The sequence below is a fragment of the Lepidothrix coronata genome, unplaced genomic scaffold (genome assembly GCF_001604755.1).
Source record: "Lepidothrix coronata isolate B3197 unplaced genomic scaffold, Lepidothrix_coronata-1.0 Scaffold1, whole genome shotgun sequence".
Taxonomy (NCBI): Eukaryota; Metazoa; Chordata; class Aves; order Passeriformes; family Pipridae; genus Lepidothrix; species Lepidothrix coronata.
The window spans coordinates 10,798,633-10,813,419 of NW_016690181.1; the positions used below are offsets into that span (position 1 = coordinate 10,798,633).

At 39.0% G+C, this 14,787-nt stretch overlaps 1 protein-coding gene across 1 annotated transcript in view; it reads right to left on the bottom strand.

Annotated features, from left to right (window-relative positions):
• Nucleotides 1-8,638: 8,638 nt before the first annotated feature.
• Nucleotides 8,639-14,787, bottom strand: part of CHID1 (chitinase domain containing 1) — a 103,145-nt gene continuing 96,996 nt past the window's right edge. Inside the window, exons 11-12 of the mRNA XM_017806532.1 lie at nt 10,975-11,017; nt 8,639-8,903 (exon numbers count right to left, since the gene is read on the bottom strand). Of these exons, the coding sequence (XP_017662021.1) occupies nt 8,805-8,903; nt 10,975-11,017 (142 nt within the window). The 3' untranslated portion in view covers nt 8,639-8,804. The remainder of the gene's footprint in view (nt 8,904-10,974; nt 11,018-14,787) is intronic.

Here is a 14,787-nt window from a genome sequence, read left to right on the forward strand (position 1 = left end):
AAGTCAGTCTGAGAAACATCTCTCCATCACCATGAAGAAACTGCCCAAATTTAAGTGCCTGACACCTGCACTGTATAATGCTTCTCACTAAGCAAAGCTTTCATTATTTTTGGGTTGCTCTGAAATTAGAAGTAAATTCTTTCAGATGCAACCATTTACTTCCCAGAAAGCCATTTAATGCTGCCTGTGGAAATAACCTTAAAACCTTTGTTTATTACAAATGTAGCATTATCAATAAAAACTGGCTGAGCTATACAACTTTACAGCACAGCTCTGTTCTCAGAAGTGTTCTCTTTTTCATTGTGAAGAACCACCATCTACTCTGTCCTTCCAAATAATGGTTTTAAACTTTCTGCAGGACAAGGGAAAGGCATTACTGCTTCTTTTGATTCCTCCTCACTGAGTCAACACAAGATAAAGCAGGATTATGTTTTCGTTTGAGATTCATTAAAAGAGCTGCAATCAAGCTGCAGCTGCACTGCTAAATTTTGTTTTAATTATAAACAACAAAAATCTAGAAAACAAATGGGCACCCAGACATGCAAGTCAGTGGCAAAATGGGGCCTGTGGAATCTTTAAGCAGCAACGGTCCCTGAACACCAAGAGTGCTTGAATGTCAGCAAAAGGAAAAAAAAGCTTTCATTTACAAAGAAAACAACTTGAAATGAAAGTTGACCAGCAGTTTGACTCAAACATCAGACAAACATAGAGACAAAACAGCCAGTCTCAAAGGAGAGAAGTATATCCCCTGAAGCGTGTACGCAAGCAAGATTGAAAAGCACAAGGTTAGCCATGCAAACGAGATCCACTACAGATCCTTCTCCTTTTTGTCTTTTCGGCTTATCCAGATAACATACAGAAGAAGCCATAACTACCAATGCACTGGAAAAAATGTTCAAATATTGCGAGGGTTGGGGTGGAGAGAAGATGTCTCAGAAGAGTAACAATTCACCTTACAGCAGGAGGACTCACACACCAGTATTATCCCTTTAAAGTGTATAATCAGTGACACCACAAATAGGAAAATATTCAGGCCTTTTAAAGATCCAGCTAGTGTCTGTGGCTTTATGACTTATTGCAGTAATTAATTCCTCCACCTGATTGCATGTTGTGCAAATTACTATTTCCATTTATGCTTTGTATAATTACTTGTCTTCATATCTACAAGCAAAGCCATTTTCCCTCACTCTGTGGTGGAGAGAGGAGGGACTCATCACTTCTCTCAGCACCACTCAGAATGGCAGCATGCCATGCCCTGTTTCCTTTGACACACACACAACCCCAACTTGTTGCCAACAGATACAGTGAACGATCTTGAGAAGACCCTCACAGTGTAAGTGAGGAAGAGACCCTACTTTGCTCTGGCTTGTTCTGTTTTCTGATGACTCAGCAGCAGAGTCTAGCCAGCATGTGATGGGAGAGAGAATCATAGAATATCCTCAGTTAGAAGGGACCCCAAAGGATAAACGAAGCCCAATTCCTGGCCCTACACAGGGCCGTCCCAAAAATCACACCATGTGCCTGAGAGTGTTGTCCAAATGCTTCTTGAACTCTGTCAGGCTTGGTGCTGTGACCATTTCCCTGGGGAACTTGTTCCAGTGCCCAAACACCCCCTGGGTGAAGAAGCATTTCCTAATATCCAACCTAAACCTCCCCTGATAAAACTTCAGGCCATTCCCTCAGGTCCTGTCACTGGTCCCCACAGAGAAGAGATCAGTGCCTGCCCCTCCTCTGCCCCTCACATGGAAGTTGTAGACTGTGATGAAGTCTCCCCTCCCAGGCTGAGCAGGCCAAGTGATCTCAGCCACTCCTCATACGGCTTCCCCTCAAGGCCCTTCACCATCTTCGTTGCCCTCCTTTGGACACTCTCTAACAGCTTCATGTCTTTCTTACATTGTGGTGCCCAAAACTGCACACAATATCCAAGGTGAGGCCGCACCAGTGCAGAAGAGAGCAGGACAATCCCCTCCCTCGACCGGCTGGAGATGCTGTGCCTGATGCCCCCCAGGACACGGAGAGTCAGAAACCTTGGCTCCCATTTGACTTTGTGACAGACTTACTACCCAGCACTGAAAAAGTAATTTTTCTTTCTTCGTCATACTTTGTCTGCAAGATCTGTTTAAGGCTGAGTGCTCTTTGGAACACTGTCCTCTTCCAAGTCTTTACCTTAGAAGTGTACCATTTTTTTCAGTGCAGTTATCCCTAACAATCAAGGGCTCCTGAGAAGGAGAGCGAAAAGGCTTTTCATATAACTCTGATGAGTTTTTCTCATATATCATGAGGAGTTTAATACTGCACACACTTGAAATTCAAATTATACATTAATATGTGTACCTGGAAAGGCAATGAATATTTACAGTATTCATGTTGTCATCTGCAAAATTCACTCAATAACTTAATGCTCTGCCAAAAAGGACTGAGAGAAGCCATCAGAAAAGTAATGTCAGTTTTTACAAATATATATGCCAAGGATACAGTACTGCCTGCCAAAGTATTTCGCAGTCCTTGGCTCCAAGACAGACAGTGCTCAAAAATGCACAGGGATCATCTTGGAACATAGGGGTTTGGGTTTCATTTTGCTAAGTGTCTCTCTCTCTGGGTCCTACAAGAGAGAGAAAAGGAGAAAGTGCATTTTTTCTGAAAGCAGTTGTTTTGCCCCGTTCCCTCCTTCTCATCTCCCTCAAGTAGCCACAAACACTGTTTCCCTTCTCTGCCCTGCCCACCACCTTAAGAGACATGAGCAGATAAGATAAATAGCTGCTGCTAAGGGGAGAAGATGAAATCTGAATACTGAATACTGAAAACTGGGACCTTGCTCCTGTCACAGATTTAAGCACTCTATATTAGACACAAAAAGAAAGACTTCATTCTGGGGATGATGAAGATTCTCCCTGCCACATTATATATTTATTTAACTTATTCAAGCAATTGAAAACTCTGATCCAGTAAAAAAAAAATAACCTCTTAAAAATTACTAATCATTCCCTTTTGTATATCAAAGGCAGTAATCCCAAATCTTAAAGCAAATACTAAAGGTACAGTTTAACCCCCAGTGCCTTAAAATAGTCAATAACTTCTAAACCAGGATTTCAAGACGCGCTCAACCAATGTCCTGTGTGCAATTGCATCCTCACATCAACCACAATTTCAGAGTTGATGGGAACGAAGAAAGGAGGAATTAAATGGATCCTGGCCCCCTGTTTGACACAGAAACTCCATCTAAAACATTTCTAAGCTAACAGCAAATGCAATTTAATTTTAAAAAATTGTTCCGAGTTAAAAAGCAGAAGCAAGACGCGAAGGCCTGATAGAGCAGACAACCATTTAGTGCTGTGGTTCTAAAAGCATCATTGAATAAAACACTTTCTAATGTTAATTCCAGCTAATGATATCGGCAAGGTTAAAAAAAAAATTGACTAATTTAAAGTTGCATCTACAGTTGCAACACGAGACAATATATTTGTGAAGAGAGGTGCTTCTCACTTACGATAGCAGAAGTGGTCTGCATTAAAAATGCCAAATACCTCCACCTGGTTCCTCACTAGCTCCAGCTCTAGTGCAAAACAAAGGCACTTTGGCTTTCATTAGCCAGGCTGATCAGTTGTTTTAATGAGAGCAAAATGAAAAAGATTATTAGCACAAAGGTTTTTTCACATAAGGACATGACATAGCAGAGCAAAAATAACACAACCACTTGTTTTACACAAAACCTCCCATCACAGCAACCGAAACAGCATTTGTGTACCAAGGGGGAAATCAGCCCAGAGGGAACTGCCATGACCAGAGCTGAGCTTTGTCACCCTACCTACCACAATATCTCTCCAGTAACTATAGGGATTAGGGAGCCAGCTTTGCAAATGACATAAATCACTCCCTCCCCCTCTGTCCGTGTGGTGACTCAACACTCCAAGGCATCTTTTCCCAAACTTCCACAGCACAAGAATGCTGATGTTGCTACTGCCGGCCTATCATCTATGCATGATATACAGGCATGTCCACTCAGCATTCGTTTTGTTCAGCCTCCAAAAGGAGCAAAGGAAAACACAAAAAGGTTGCAAAAACTGTAATAATAACTAAATAATCTATAGCAACTTTTCTGCCCCACATGAGTTCACCTGAAAAATCAGAGAAGAAACATTAAAGATTTGGTGAAAATGGACATAAACAATCCTAAATAATTTCCTACATCGGGCAGTAACTGCCTGTTGGCTATTTTGCCTTCCCACACTAGACAATTGCCAAATTTTATCTTATTTAAACTCCACACAGTGGAAGGAACAAAACATGATAATCTATGTGCCACGTGAAGGTAACTCCGCTTTGGTCTCGGCAGTTAAGTGGGGAATAAGTTCTAACATGTTGGAAGTCATATTTAGAGCTTTCATTAAGAGCTTGTAAGAAACTTTTTTGTTTGTTTCTAGGAAAAATAGCATATAAGTTTTTCTACAGTGTTTTTACTAAAATAATTTTAAGTTACATTGTAACCAATTAGACATTAAAATATATCCAGAAAAACTGATATAAGCAGGAATGTAAAACAACAAACTATTTTAAATTTTGTGTCTTAGATTCCATTCATCCACATTTTTTGCAAAATAACATTTTGTTATAATGTTCCTGTTCCAATAGAATGCATTTTAAAACTTATTTTGCTTTTAATATCATATACTAACAAGATAAGTGATGTGATTTATTTTTGCAGCTGTTTGAGTAAGCAGTGTTAATCAAATTCTATTCCAGTTATTTTTTCATATTAAAGGTTATTTTTTTTTAAAGAGAAGATACATTTTTCTCCAACATGGACTATCAAAGTGATTGCCTGGTAGACTAAAAACCACCAATTCAGGCTGACTTAATTTTCACTTACTACATATAAAAGTGATCACTGAGGGAATGTTATTTTCAGGAAATAGCTGCATACAGGCATACAAGCTCTTCAAGCTGCAGAGGTAGAATCCATCTGCTTTGTGCTGACATTTCTTTAACTGAAGTCAAACAGCTGCACTGTGTATTAATCAAAACAGTAAACTTCAAAAGACATGTCCCAAATTCAGGAGAAACTGTAATTACAGTTACAGTTACAATTACATCCATTAAGTTTGCAGTCTCCACAGACAAGCAAGCACAAAATACCATCCCCACTTTTACAAATAATTACCACTAGTAGCTCATAGTAGAAATGGAAAAGGTATTCTATATTTTCACTCCAGCCCATAAACACTAAATTGTTACAACTTCCTCAACAATCTTTATAACTAAGAAGTGGTTAAAGAACCTGTTTTCCTATTGTCATCCTTTGGTCTACCTTACCTCTTCTCTTTCACTCCCAGCTTTCTTACGTGGAAGCTACACTGGGTTCTGCAGTTTCACACCTACATATGAAAGCAAAAAGGAACTATAACATGAAATATCATAGCAATTTTCATCGAAGAAGTAGCATCTCACAATGAGACAAACTAAACAATTTATTTTCCACAATTCTCTGTTAAATCTGCCTCTGATTACAAAGACTATATGGCAATTCTGGTTTTCAAGACATACACTTTAACACAAGAGACATGTTTCCTGAGATAAGATGAGATGCTGTTATCCCAGAAGAATGGTCCATGTGATCCTGCAAGTAGCCAGATAAGTCCTTTTTTCTGTCTCAATAAGATACTTAGATGTATACAGATACAAAAACCTCCTTTGATACCTAATAAAGTGATGTGTGTGACAAAAATACTAGCTCCCTATTGAAGGCCAGCTGCAACAGAATCAGCTGCTATTTCTTTTTCTCAGTGAAAGCAATAGAAATTGTGCAGAGAAATGAATTTATCTTAACTGTGTAAGTCTAACCCAAAAAAGTAAATCACTCAGAAACACAAGAGCAAAGGTGGAAAAAAGCTCCACTTGACATAGGGTAGATCAAAGATACCTTTACATTCACAGCACCCGAGATCTTATCTAAATAAGAAGAAATTTTTCTTGCAACAGAGCCAGATAGTAGAACACAGCTTTTTTTTCCTTAAGTGTACTTTAGAAAACTGAATTATGATATACTGTGTTGAAATAAACACACTTCCATGTCACTGTTTGCTATATATAAGCTGTTTGCTATACTTATATATATAAGCTGTTTTAATAGAAACACTAAATATTTCTTCTCAGTCATACTCTCGATCCTTTAAGTCCAGTATCTTTGGCCTTGCCCTGCTAAGTACCTCATTTTAGGAATATTTGTGTTTTTCAGTTTTGTTTGTTTGTTTCAGGTTTTTTTAATTTTTTTTTCCAAAAAAAAAAAATGTTTCTTTGTATTGTAAAACAGTGCTTTCTGTTTATTTTCTGTTCTTTTTGAACAGAGAGAATGACATTCACCTTACAGCACTGCCACTCCAGCACTCCTCCCCACCTTCTACCCTTCACTCAGTTTTCCCCACTTCTCCTAAAAACAGATGCTCTGCAGAACCCCCTTTCATATCAGCATCTCTTTTCTGTGTCATCTTTCCATAAATCTGGTGAGGTGCAAATTTCAAAAGAAAGCTCATTATGACTCACTGATTTCCCAAATCTCTCATATCTATTACAAGACAACCTGACATTCCTACACACTGAAAAATTAGGGGAACACAAGACTAACCCCTCAGAAGCTGTTTTTCAATCATTCTGGAGCTCACATGCCTTCTGGTGCTCACCCCTTTTTTTGTTTCTTTCCTTTTTTTTTTTAACAGAGAACTTCACAATAAAGAATAACACCAACTTTGTTTCTTTTGGAATATTATTTCTAAAGCAACAAACATGTTTTGTCTTTAAAGACAAAAGGCAACATCCTTGGTCTCGAGCACCTATGTACCATGGATGGCTCAAAATCTTATCTGGTACTTCTTATTTGGTATTTATTTTTCATGATACAGCAAGAGTTAGTTTGATCTCTGACACACAGAGGTATTTGTTCTATCTCTAAGGGTGGAAAAGACGTTTCTTTCTAACATAACAACTCACAGACAAATTGGAATCATGAATTTCATAAAGAATCAATATAGAATATAAAAAAACACATGAAAAACATGACAGATTATATGTATCTTTTCTAGAGACAAAACAACAAGCTAAAATGAAATGCTATTTTCTTCCCCACATCCAGTTTTGAAAGCTACATACTAGTTAATATAAAAATGGATGCCATTTCAGAACACAATCCCTTCCACTTCTGAGTATTTTTTTCTGAGACAATCTGGTTCAGTAGTGCTACGAAAAGTAAAAAACCAGTCTAATAGAATTTAATTTTTGAACTTTCTAGTTTGTTCAAAAGCAATTTAAAGTCACTCTGGCAATGGTATCCAGAACAGCACAAGTTAATTGAACACAAGGATTCATGTAGCAAATTATCTTACTACTAATGGTATGGAAGAAAGAAGCCTGATTAGTGAGCCCTGCTGGATACTCGCAATGTGAGAAGTCGAGAGATGCCAGAACTAAATCAGAAAGGTGAAGATCAATAGTTCTTTAATCAATGGGGGATTACAGTGGGATTTATTCTTCTGAAAACAGCAGGGGCAGATAAATTCCCCACTGAGATTAATTACTAGGAAGGGTGGATGTGAACAGAGGAGTGCAGTTATCTTTGTGACAACTGTAAGTGGCAAGAAGAACACCAGTGGGAGTACAGAGCTCTTTGGCTGAGTCTCTGCTGGTGACCAATGACACCCTCATCAAATTCCCAGCATCTCTTAGTTCCTTAGAAGAAATTGCTTTGAAGCCTGTGTATTTCTACAAACACAAATATTATAGACCAAAAAGCAGGGACACAAATTTTTTGGCTTGTTTTTTTAAACTGATCGGTTGTTACAGCTCTTGGGTTCATAAAAAAATCTATATTATGGAGAAAAAAGAAACATTGTGTACAACTAAAGAATGACAGCTTCATGCACAAAGATGCTGATCACATTCACAGCACCTAGGGGTTGTCAGAGCTGCTGTGGGGCTCTGTGTATTGGGGACATGGAATCCATCATGTCCATGGAATCAATCATTAGTGTAAGAGCCTTTAGTGCTAAATGTTACAGTTCCCACAAACTAGCCACTAATGCATCATGCTCTAGTGCTAAATACTGTAAACTGAGACACTAAGCAGGCTAAGCAGAATAGAGAGATCACAGAGCATCTCTTGTAAAAGAACTGATTTAGAAACAAGTCATAAATTGAGATTACTGTGACTTTGAACTACTTAAGGAATTTACTAACATGAAAAAACAGAACTAACAGCTTAGCTTGTCAGTGCTTGATTTTCTACCAGTTTGAGGGAGAATCTTCTAATTGGTCTCTCCCACGACGTTTTATGTTCACTTACCTTATCAGAAGACAAGATGCAGAGGGTCCAGCAGATACTAAATTTGCTGGACGTAATCTGATGGATTTATTTGTTTCATTATTTTGGTTATTACCAGCAGCTGTTTGAGAGATCTCTGTCTGAAACTCTGATCAGATGACATCAACTTGCTCATTGTATTTCTTGTAGAAAACACTTCAGAAAATATTTTCAACTCTGACTCCATCCAGCTATGTTGGTCTGGTTTTAATGACACTGAATTCAGGAGCTTTAAGAAAAATTTCTGTTGCTTTTTTACTCTGAATTTTATCGAATACCAACAGTCACATCTGTGTGGCAAATCAGCAAAGGTTCTTTATTGGGAAAAATGCAAGTTTAATACAGATATTATATAAATTACAAAAAAAATGTTTTAAAAATCAGTTCTCCAGGATACCCAAATTAATTGAAGGTGGAGCCTCAGTGAAGCAAATAAAGTCTCAGATCATCTCTCATTTTAAAGCAGGTCATAAAAATAGTCCAGGCCTTGTCCCAGTTCCCAGATGGATATTCCAGTGCCCAATTCTTTTGCAAGCTCTAAGCGCAACTGGATGGACTAAGACAAAGACAAATAAAGCAATTACATCATAGATATTAGACACTACATACTGCCATGACTTCATGCCATTATCAGACCTTTTAAAAACATCTATCCTTGAAGCAAGTACTGAAAAGCCTAGTCTGTATTTCAAATACTCTCTGGTTAGCAAGCAATCATTCAGTAAGAGACAGTTAATCGTACCAGTTAATTCAATGACCTAATAAAAGATCACCAGCTAAATTGACAAAATGCCACAGAAATAAATCAGATTTATGAACTATGCAAAGGACTATTCTAATTTAGGCTATCATTTCACAATGCACAGAAATTCTAACTCTTCCCAAAAATGTCTCAGGGGTAAAATAAAACTTTATCACTAAAGACAATCAGAACAACTTGTCAAATACCATCAAGATCTCTTACCTACCCTTGCCTTTTCCCAGGACAGAGTCACAATTTATATTAACACAGTTCTCTTTTAAAGAGATTCTTGGAGATAATATTGAAAAGTATCTCTATTTGAGCTAGAGTTAGTTTAGCCATTTGTTTTACAAGGGAAGCAATGCCACAATTCATGTTCTGCATTTTTTTTCAGTTCAAACAAGAAAACTAATTATTTTTCAACCTTTTTGCTTTCAGCTTTTCTTACTTTGAAGTGCAGCACTGCACTGTTTAAACTACTTACACTAGGGATGTGTTTAAAACTAATTTTCACGGAAAACAGAATAAAGTATCAAGGCATCTTTAACAGATCCACTGGGCCTGGTGTTCATTGCTGCTTTTAACTAATCTTTAACAAGCTACTTTTGAGCAACCTACCAGTGATTACACCATTAATAAGAGAAAGAAACACATTTATCATGGGGTAATAAAATTCAGTGTTTCCCGAACATCTTGATCATCATCATCACATGAACAATTCTTTGACTTGCCCTAGCATACAAATCTCAAAATATTTAAGTACAAGCCTGTTGAAAATGGAACCATGCATTTACCAGCCACCACAGCTGAGTATCTGATAGGGGAGAAATAGTGAAAGGAATGCACAGGAGTGAGTGCTCTTAACCTGGTCGTTACTGACAAGGGTAGGGTGAAATCCTTCCACAAGGCCAAAGAGAACGTAGCATAACAGCATGCAGCACAATCTATCTTTTTGCTGGTATGCTCACAATGAAACTTTCTAACACTGTAAGACAGGTACTACTAGGAAGAACATAGTTAGACATGGTAATTAATATCCCACATGTGATGGTACTTCCACCAAATTAGATTGATGAGGGGAAATATCCTTGTACTAATGGTTTTTAAGATAACAATCCTGTTCAGGAAAACAGAGACTTAGATCATTTCACACTAGTTTATCCATAAAAAATGTCTCTGTTCTCTGTAAATATTATATAGTTTCACTACAGAAGCAATTCCCCTCCAATAGGAAAAGCCAGCAGCAGCTTAACATACTGCCTTTAGTTTAATTTGAGAAAATCTAAAGATAATTTCCTAGGAACTAAGACTGCAAGTAACCATTTTATTCTGTATTATGGTATATCGCAGACTATTGTGTAGACAGAAATTGTATGACCTGCCAAAGGACTGTAAGGCCAAATGCCTAAGTTTTCAAAACACTGAAATATATTCCACAGAAACAGAACTGAAGAAAACATGGTGATAAAGGCTGATAGGGAGAATCAGGACCCTGTTACAGAGAAAGGCAAAAGTTCTCCAAGCTTTCAGCTAACCTGATGAGAAGGAAAATTTCTTTGGTCTCTTGTCTGACAATCTGTTAACAATGTGTCTGATAGATCCTCTCACAGCACTATTTTTTCCTATTGTGTCTTATCTCTAGACATGGTTTACCTTCAGAGATCCTAAAACCCCATGATGCATTAGAAAGAAAAAAACAACTTTCTTGTACAGGCACCTGAAGCTTTGAATCATAACAATTTACATAACATTTAGATAAGGGCAAACTTCTTTCACAAAAGCTTCAGCTCAGTTCAACATTTTCTGAAATGTCTCAATAATGCAACAAGTCAAGTAAACATTTCTGTCCTCTTACAGCCCTCTGGTGTGAAAAACTGACACCTACCTTCAGTGTTGGGTAGAAGACAGCATGTTTTCCTCCTTTATTTCTGTAAAACAGGAAAACCAAATAGTCACAATAGCTTTGATAGATTCCAATAGCATTTTAAACTAAAGTTAGATTTCAAAACCAGTTTTATCCCTTTCTACTAAAAGGAAACAAACTCAGTGCTGAAGAAAACTGCCAACTTTATTTTGAAGGAATTATTGGTAGTAAAATTAAGATATGCTAGTATGTTTAGCACATGAGCATTAATACATACTTATCAAAGACAGGGACTACTTGCCATTTAGTAGCTCCTATCTTTGAGATTTCTTACCCAGTGTACATTCCACTCTGGAAGCTGAGGCACTGTTTCTGTGAAATCAGACACTTTTGCTATCAATTACCATTCATTCAGTACTTGCACTCTGGCTACTCTGCCTCCCGATGGCAGGGTACAGCCAAAATCTTCTCTATTTCTTCTTCTTTTCTACTGCAGATAAGAACTTCTACTCCTGCCCCTTTTCTACGTATGTGCAAACATCACAGAACATAAATCCAAAAAGCTATTGGGAGAAGATACACAACATATCTAAAAGTCAAGTATGTAACTGTGTCACTGTCCTGCAGGTATTGCTTGTAGGTAAATCTATCAGAAAGATTCTCCTGTCATGATTCAGATGAAAGTCCCAAAGTACTTTATGCATAACACTTCATCCAAGAAGTGGTTACAACAAAATACAATATAGGCAGTCAGACAAGATACTTATTTACCCATACTGGTGGCCTTTAAGGACGACAAGTCTTAAAGGAGGTGAAAGAGGCTTTTGATGCTGTCTCACATGATATCTTCACAGGCAAGCCCAGAAAGTGCAGGCTTGACAAGTAGGTGGTGAGGTGGATTGAGAAGTGTCTGAATGGCAGATCTCAGAGGGTTGTGATCACTGGCACAGTCTAGTTGAAGACCTGTCACTAGTGGTGTCCCCCAAGTTTCGATAGTGGGCCCAGTATTGTTTAACTTACTCATCAAGGACATGGGTGAAGGGGCAGATGCCTCCTCAGCAAGTTCCCTGATGACACAAAGCTGGGACGAGCGGCCGATACCCCGGAGTGCTGTGCAGCCCTTCAGGAGGACCTTGACAGGCTGGAGAGGTGGGCACAGGAGAACCCTCTGAAATTCAACAAAGGCAAATGCATCTGGGGAGAAACAGCCCCATGCACCAATACAGGTTGGGGAAAGCAGCTCTGTGGAGAAGGATCTGGAGGTCCTGGTGGGCAACAACCTGTCCAAGAGCCAGCAGTGTGCCCCTGTGGCCAAGAAGGCCAATGGTATCCCAGGAAGTGCATTGCCAGCAAGCTGAGGGAGGCGATCCTGCCCCTCTAATCAGCCCTGCTGAGCCCCTGGGCTGCTGTGTCCAGTCTGAGCTTCCCAGGTAAGAGAGATACGGAGCTCTTGGAGTGGGTCTAGTGGAGGGCAACAAAGAGGACGGGAGAGTACAGCCTCTCACTTGTGAAGAAAGGCTGAAGGACCTGGGCCTATTCAGCCTTGAGAAGACTGAGATGGGACCTTATCAATGTCTATAAGTTTCTGAAGGGAGGGTGTCAAGAGCATAGAGCCAGGCTCTTCTTGGTGATGCTGAGCAATAGAATGAGCGACCTTTTGGAACACAGGAAGTTTTACCTGAACATGGGGAAGAACTTCTTTAATGTGAGGGTGACAGAGCACTGACACAGGTTGCCCAGACAGGTTGTGGAATCTCCTTCCCTGGAGATATTCAATAGCTGTCTGGATACAATCCTGAGTAATGTGCTTTAGAGCTTGAGTAGGGAGGCTGGACTAAATGACCTCCAGTGGTTGCTTCCAAGCTTAACCATTCTGAGATTCTGTGATTTTATGAAAAGGCTGACATTGAAAATAGAGGATCCAAGAAGTCATCTCACAAGAGAGATGGTTTGATACCATATCACAGTAAACACACTGAGATATTTTGTTGCAACTGGATGACAAAATTGTCAGATAGTAAAAGAGAGTTGTGTCTACTAAATGCTCATCTGAAAAAGATGAAGACATTTGGTTTTTAGATGCAAACTGTGAAAGGTTTTCTCTGACTCCCTGAATTACTAGCTTTTCAGTTAAATTAAATGCTAGCTGTATAAAATATAGAGACAGGGCAAGCTATATTGGACACAAAAAACGAAGCTGCATTTTAAACCCCTAATAATGAGAAGGACAAGCTACAAGTCATCTCACAGCACCACTTTACCAGTTAGGGAAGGAGGAAATACAGAGTGCATGGGCAGACCAAGCAGGAATTGCTCCTAAAATCTCACAACTTACATAAATGAATCCTTGCCTGTGCACTTGGACAAGCACTCAGAGACAGCAGATTTCTGCAACTATTTGTAATAGACAGTCTCTGCTACATGAAATCATCAGCTGTGCTTTTTCTTAAAAGATTCATGATTTCATTTCTTAGCCACTGCAGACATGCAAGATTTCCAGGTGAGAAGCTTCATCAGTGAAGCCTATTTCAGGCCTGGCTCCCATCCCTGTCCAATGAAACTGAACCTTTGTAAACAGAAGCGGTAACTGAGAAAGAGTTCCCTTAAATAACCCTCCCCTGGAGCCAGCTGAACCACTGCAGAATCACTGAGCCACTCAGCTGCCTGGCAAGCACAAGTGAAGTTTAGAGTGATTTTCAGACATAGTGTGCTTTATGCATATTCCTCCAGGAAGCCCACACACAAGAACCTCCACAGATTGGCTTTCAAAGGCAAATGATGTCATATTAGTGACAAGCTATCCCTTTCCCACAAGTTCATTTTGCAAGGGGCTATATAAGAAATGTGATTCAGACGTGAATCCCAGAAGCATGCCATTCAGAGAGAGCTCTCAGATTTACTCTTCTGAGAGCAAGTTTTCATCCAGGACTTGTTGTGTCTCCAATTGGATTGTGCATTAGAGATCAGTAAAACAGAGCTTCTGATTTATTCCTCTTTAGCTAACAAAAAACTTGTAATTGTTTGCTACAAAGTAATTTTGCAACAGGATACCAAACAATTAAATATGAGGGAATACAGATCCCAATCCTTTCATACAAAAACAGAAAACAAATTAAAACGCTGCTGAACAAACAGATTTTTTTAAAATTCTTTTTTCTGATAGGAAGTACAAGTTGCTGAGAAGTCAAAAGAAAATTACAGGCTGAGAGAAACCTTGAAAATTAAACTAAAACTATAAAAATAGAACATTTTTTAGGGTTTGGGGTTATTTTTACATTTAAAATATTTAAAACAAGAAAGTATAAATGTGTTTTACTCTACTTTTCAAGTGGTGTGTCTTCACATTAACAATACAAGACACAGGTTTGCAGAAGTAGTAGGATTTGTTTGCATCATCTTAGTAGTATGGGGCCTCTGGTGGTCTAGTGGTTAAGGTGCAGGACTCTCACCGCTGCGACCCGGGTTTGATTCCCGGCCCCCCGGGCAGATGGAGCTCCTCAGCCCTGTGAGGCAATCCATCTAAGAGAAGATCACTCTAAACAAACCTACATTCTGAGACCCTCACTGCCACTGTCCAAGCTTGCTTGGCCCCGGCAGATGAACCTCAGGATTAAAGGGTGGGCTCAGTTCAGCGCACGCTGTGTCTCACCTAAAAAATCCACTGCGCAGGCTCGAAGGGTTATCTTAGTATATTTTTGTATATTTGCATAAAAATAGCAAATTATCAGAGAATTAATAAGATGTTCTGGGGAGGTGGGGGTGTTAAATCTATTTTAAATGGATTCTTCCTAGATCAGGAATCCTCTTGTCATTCCATTATGAAAAAGGGAGGAC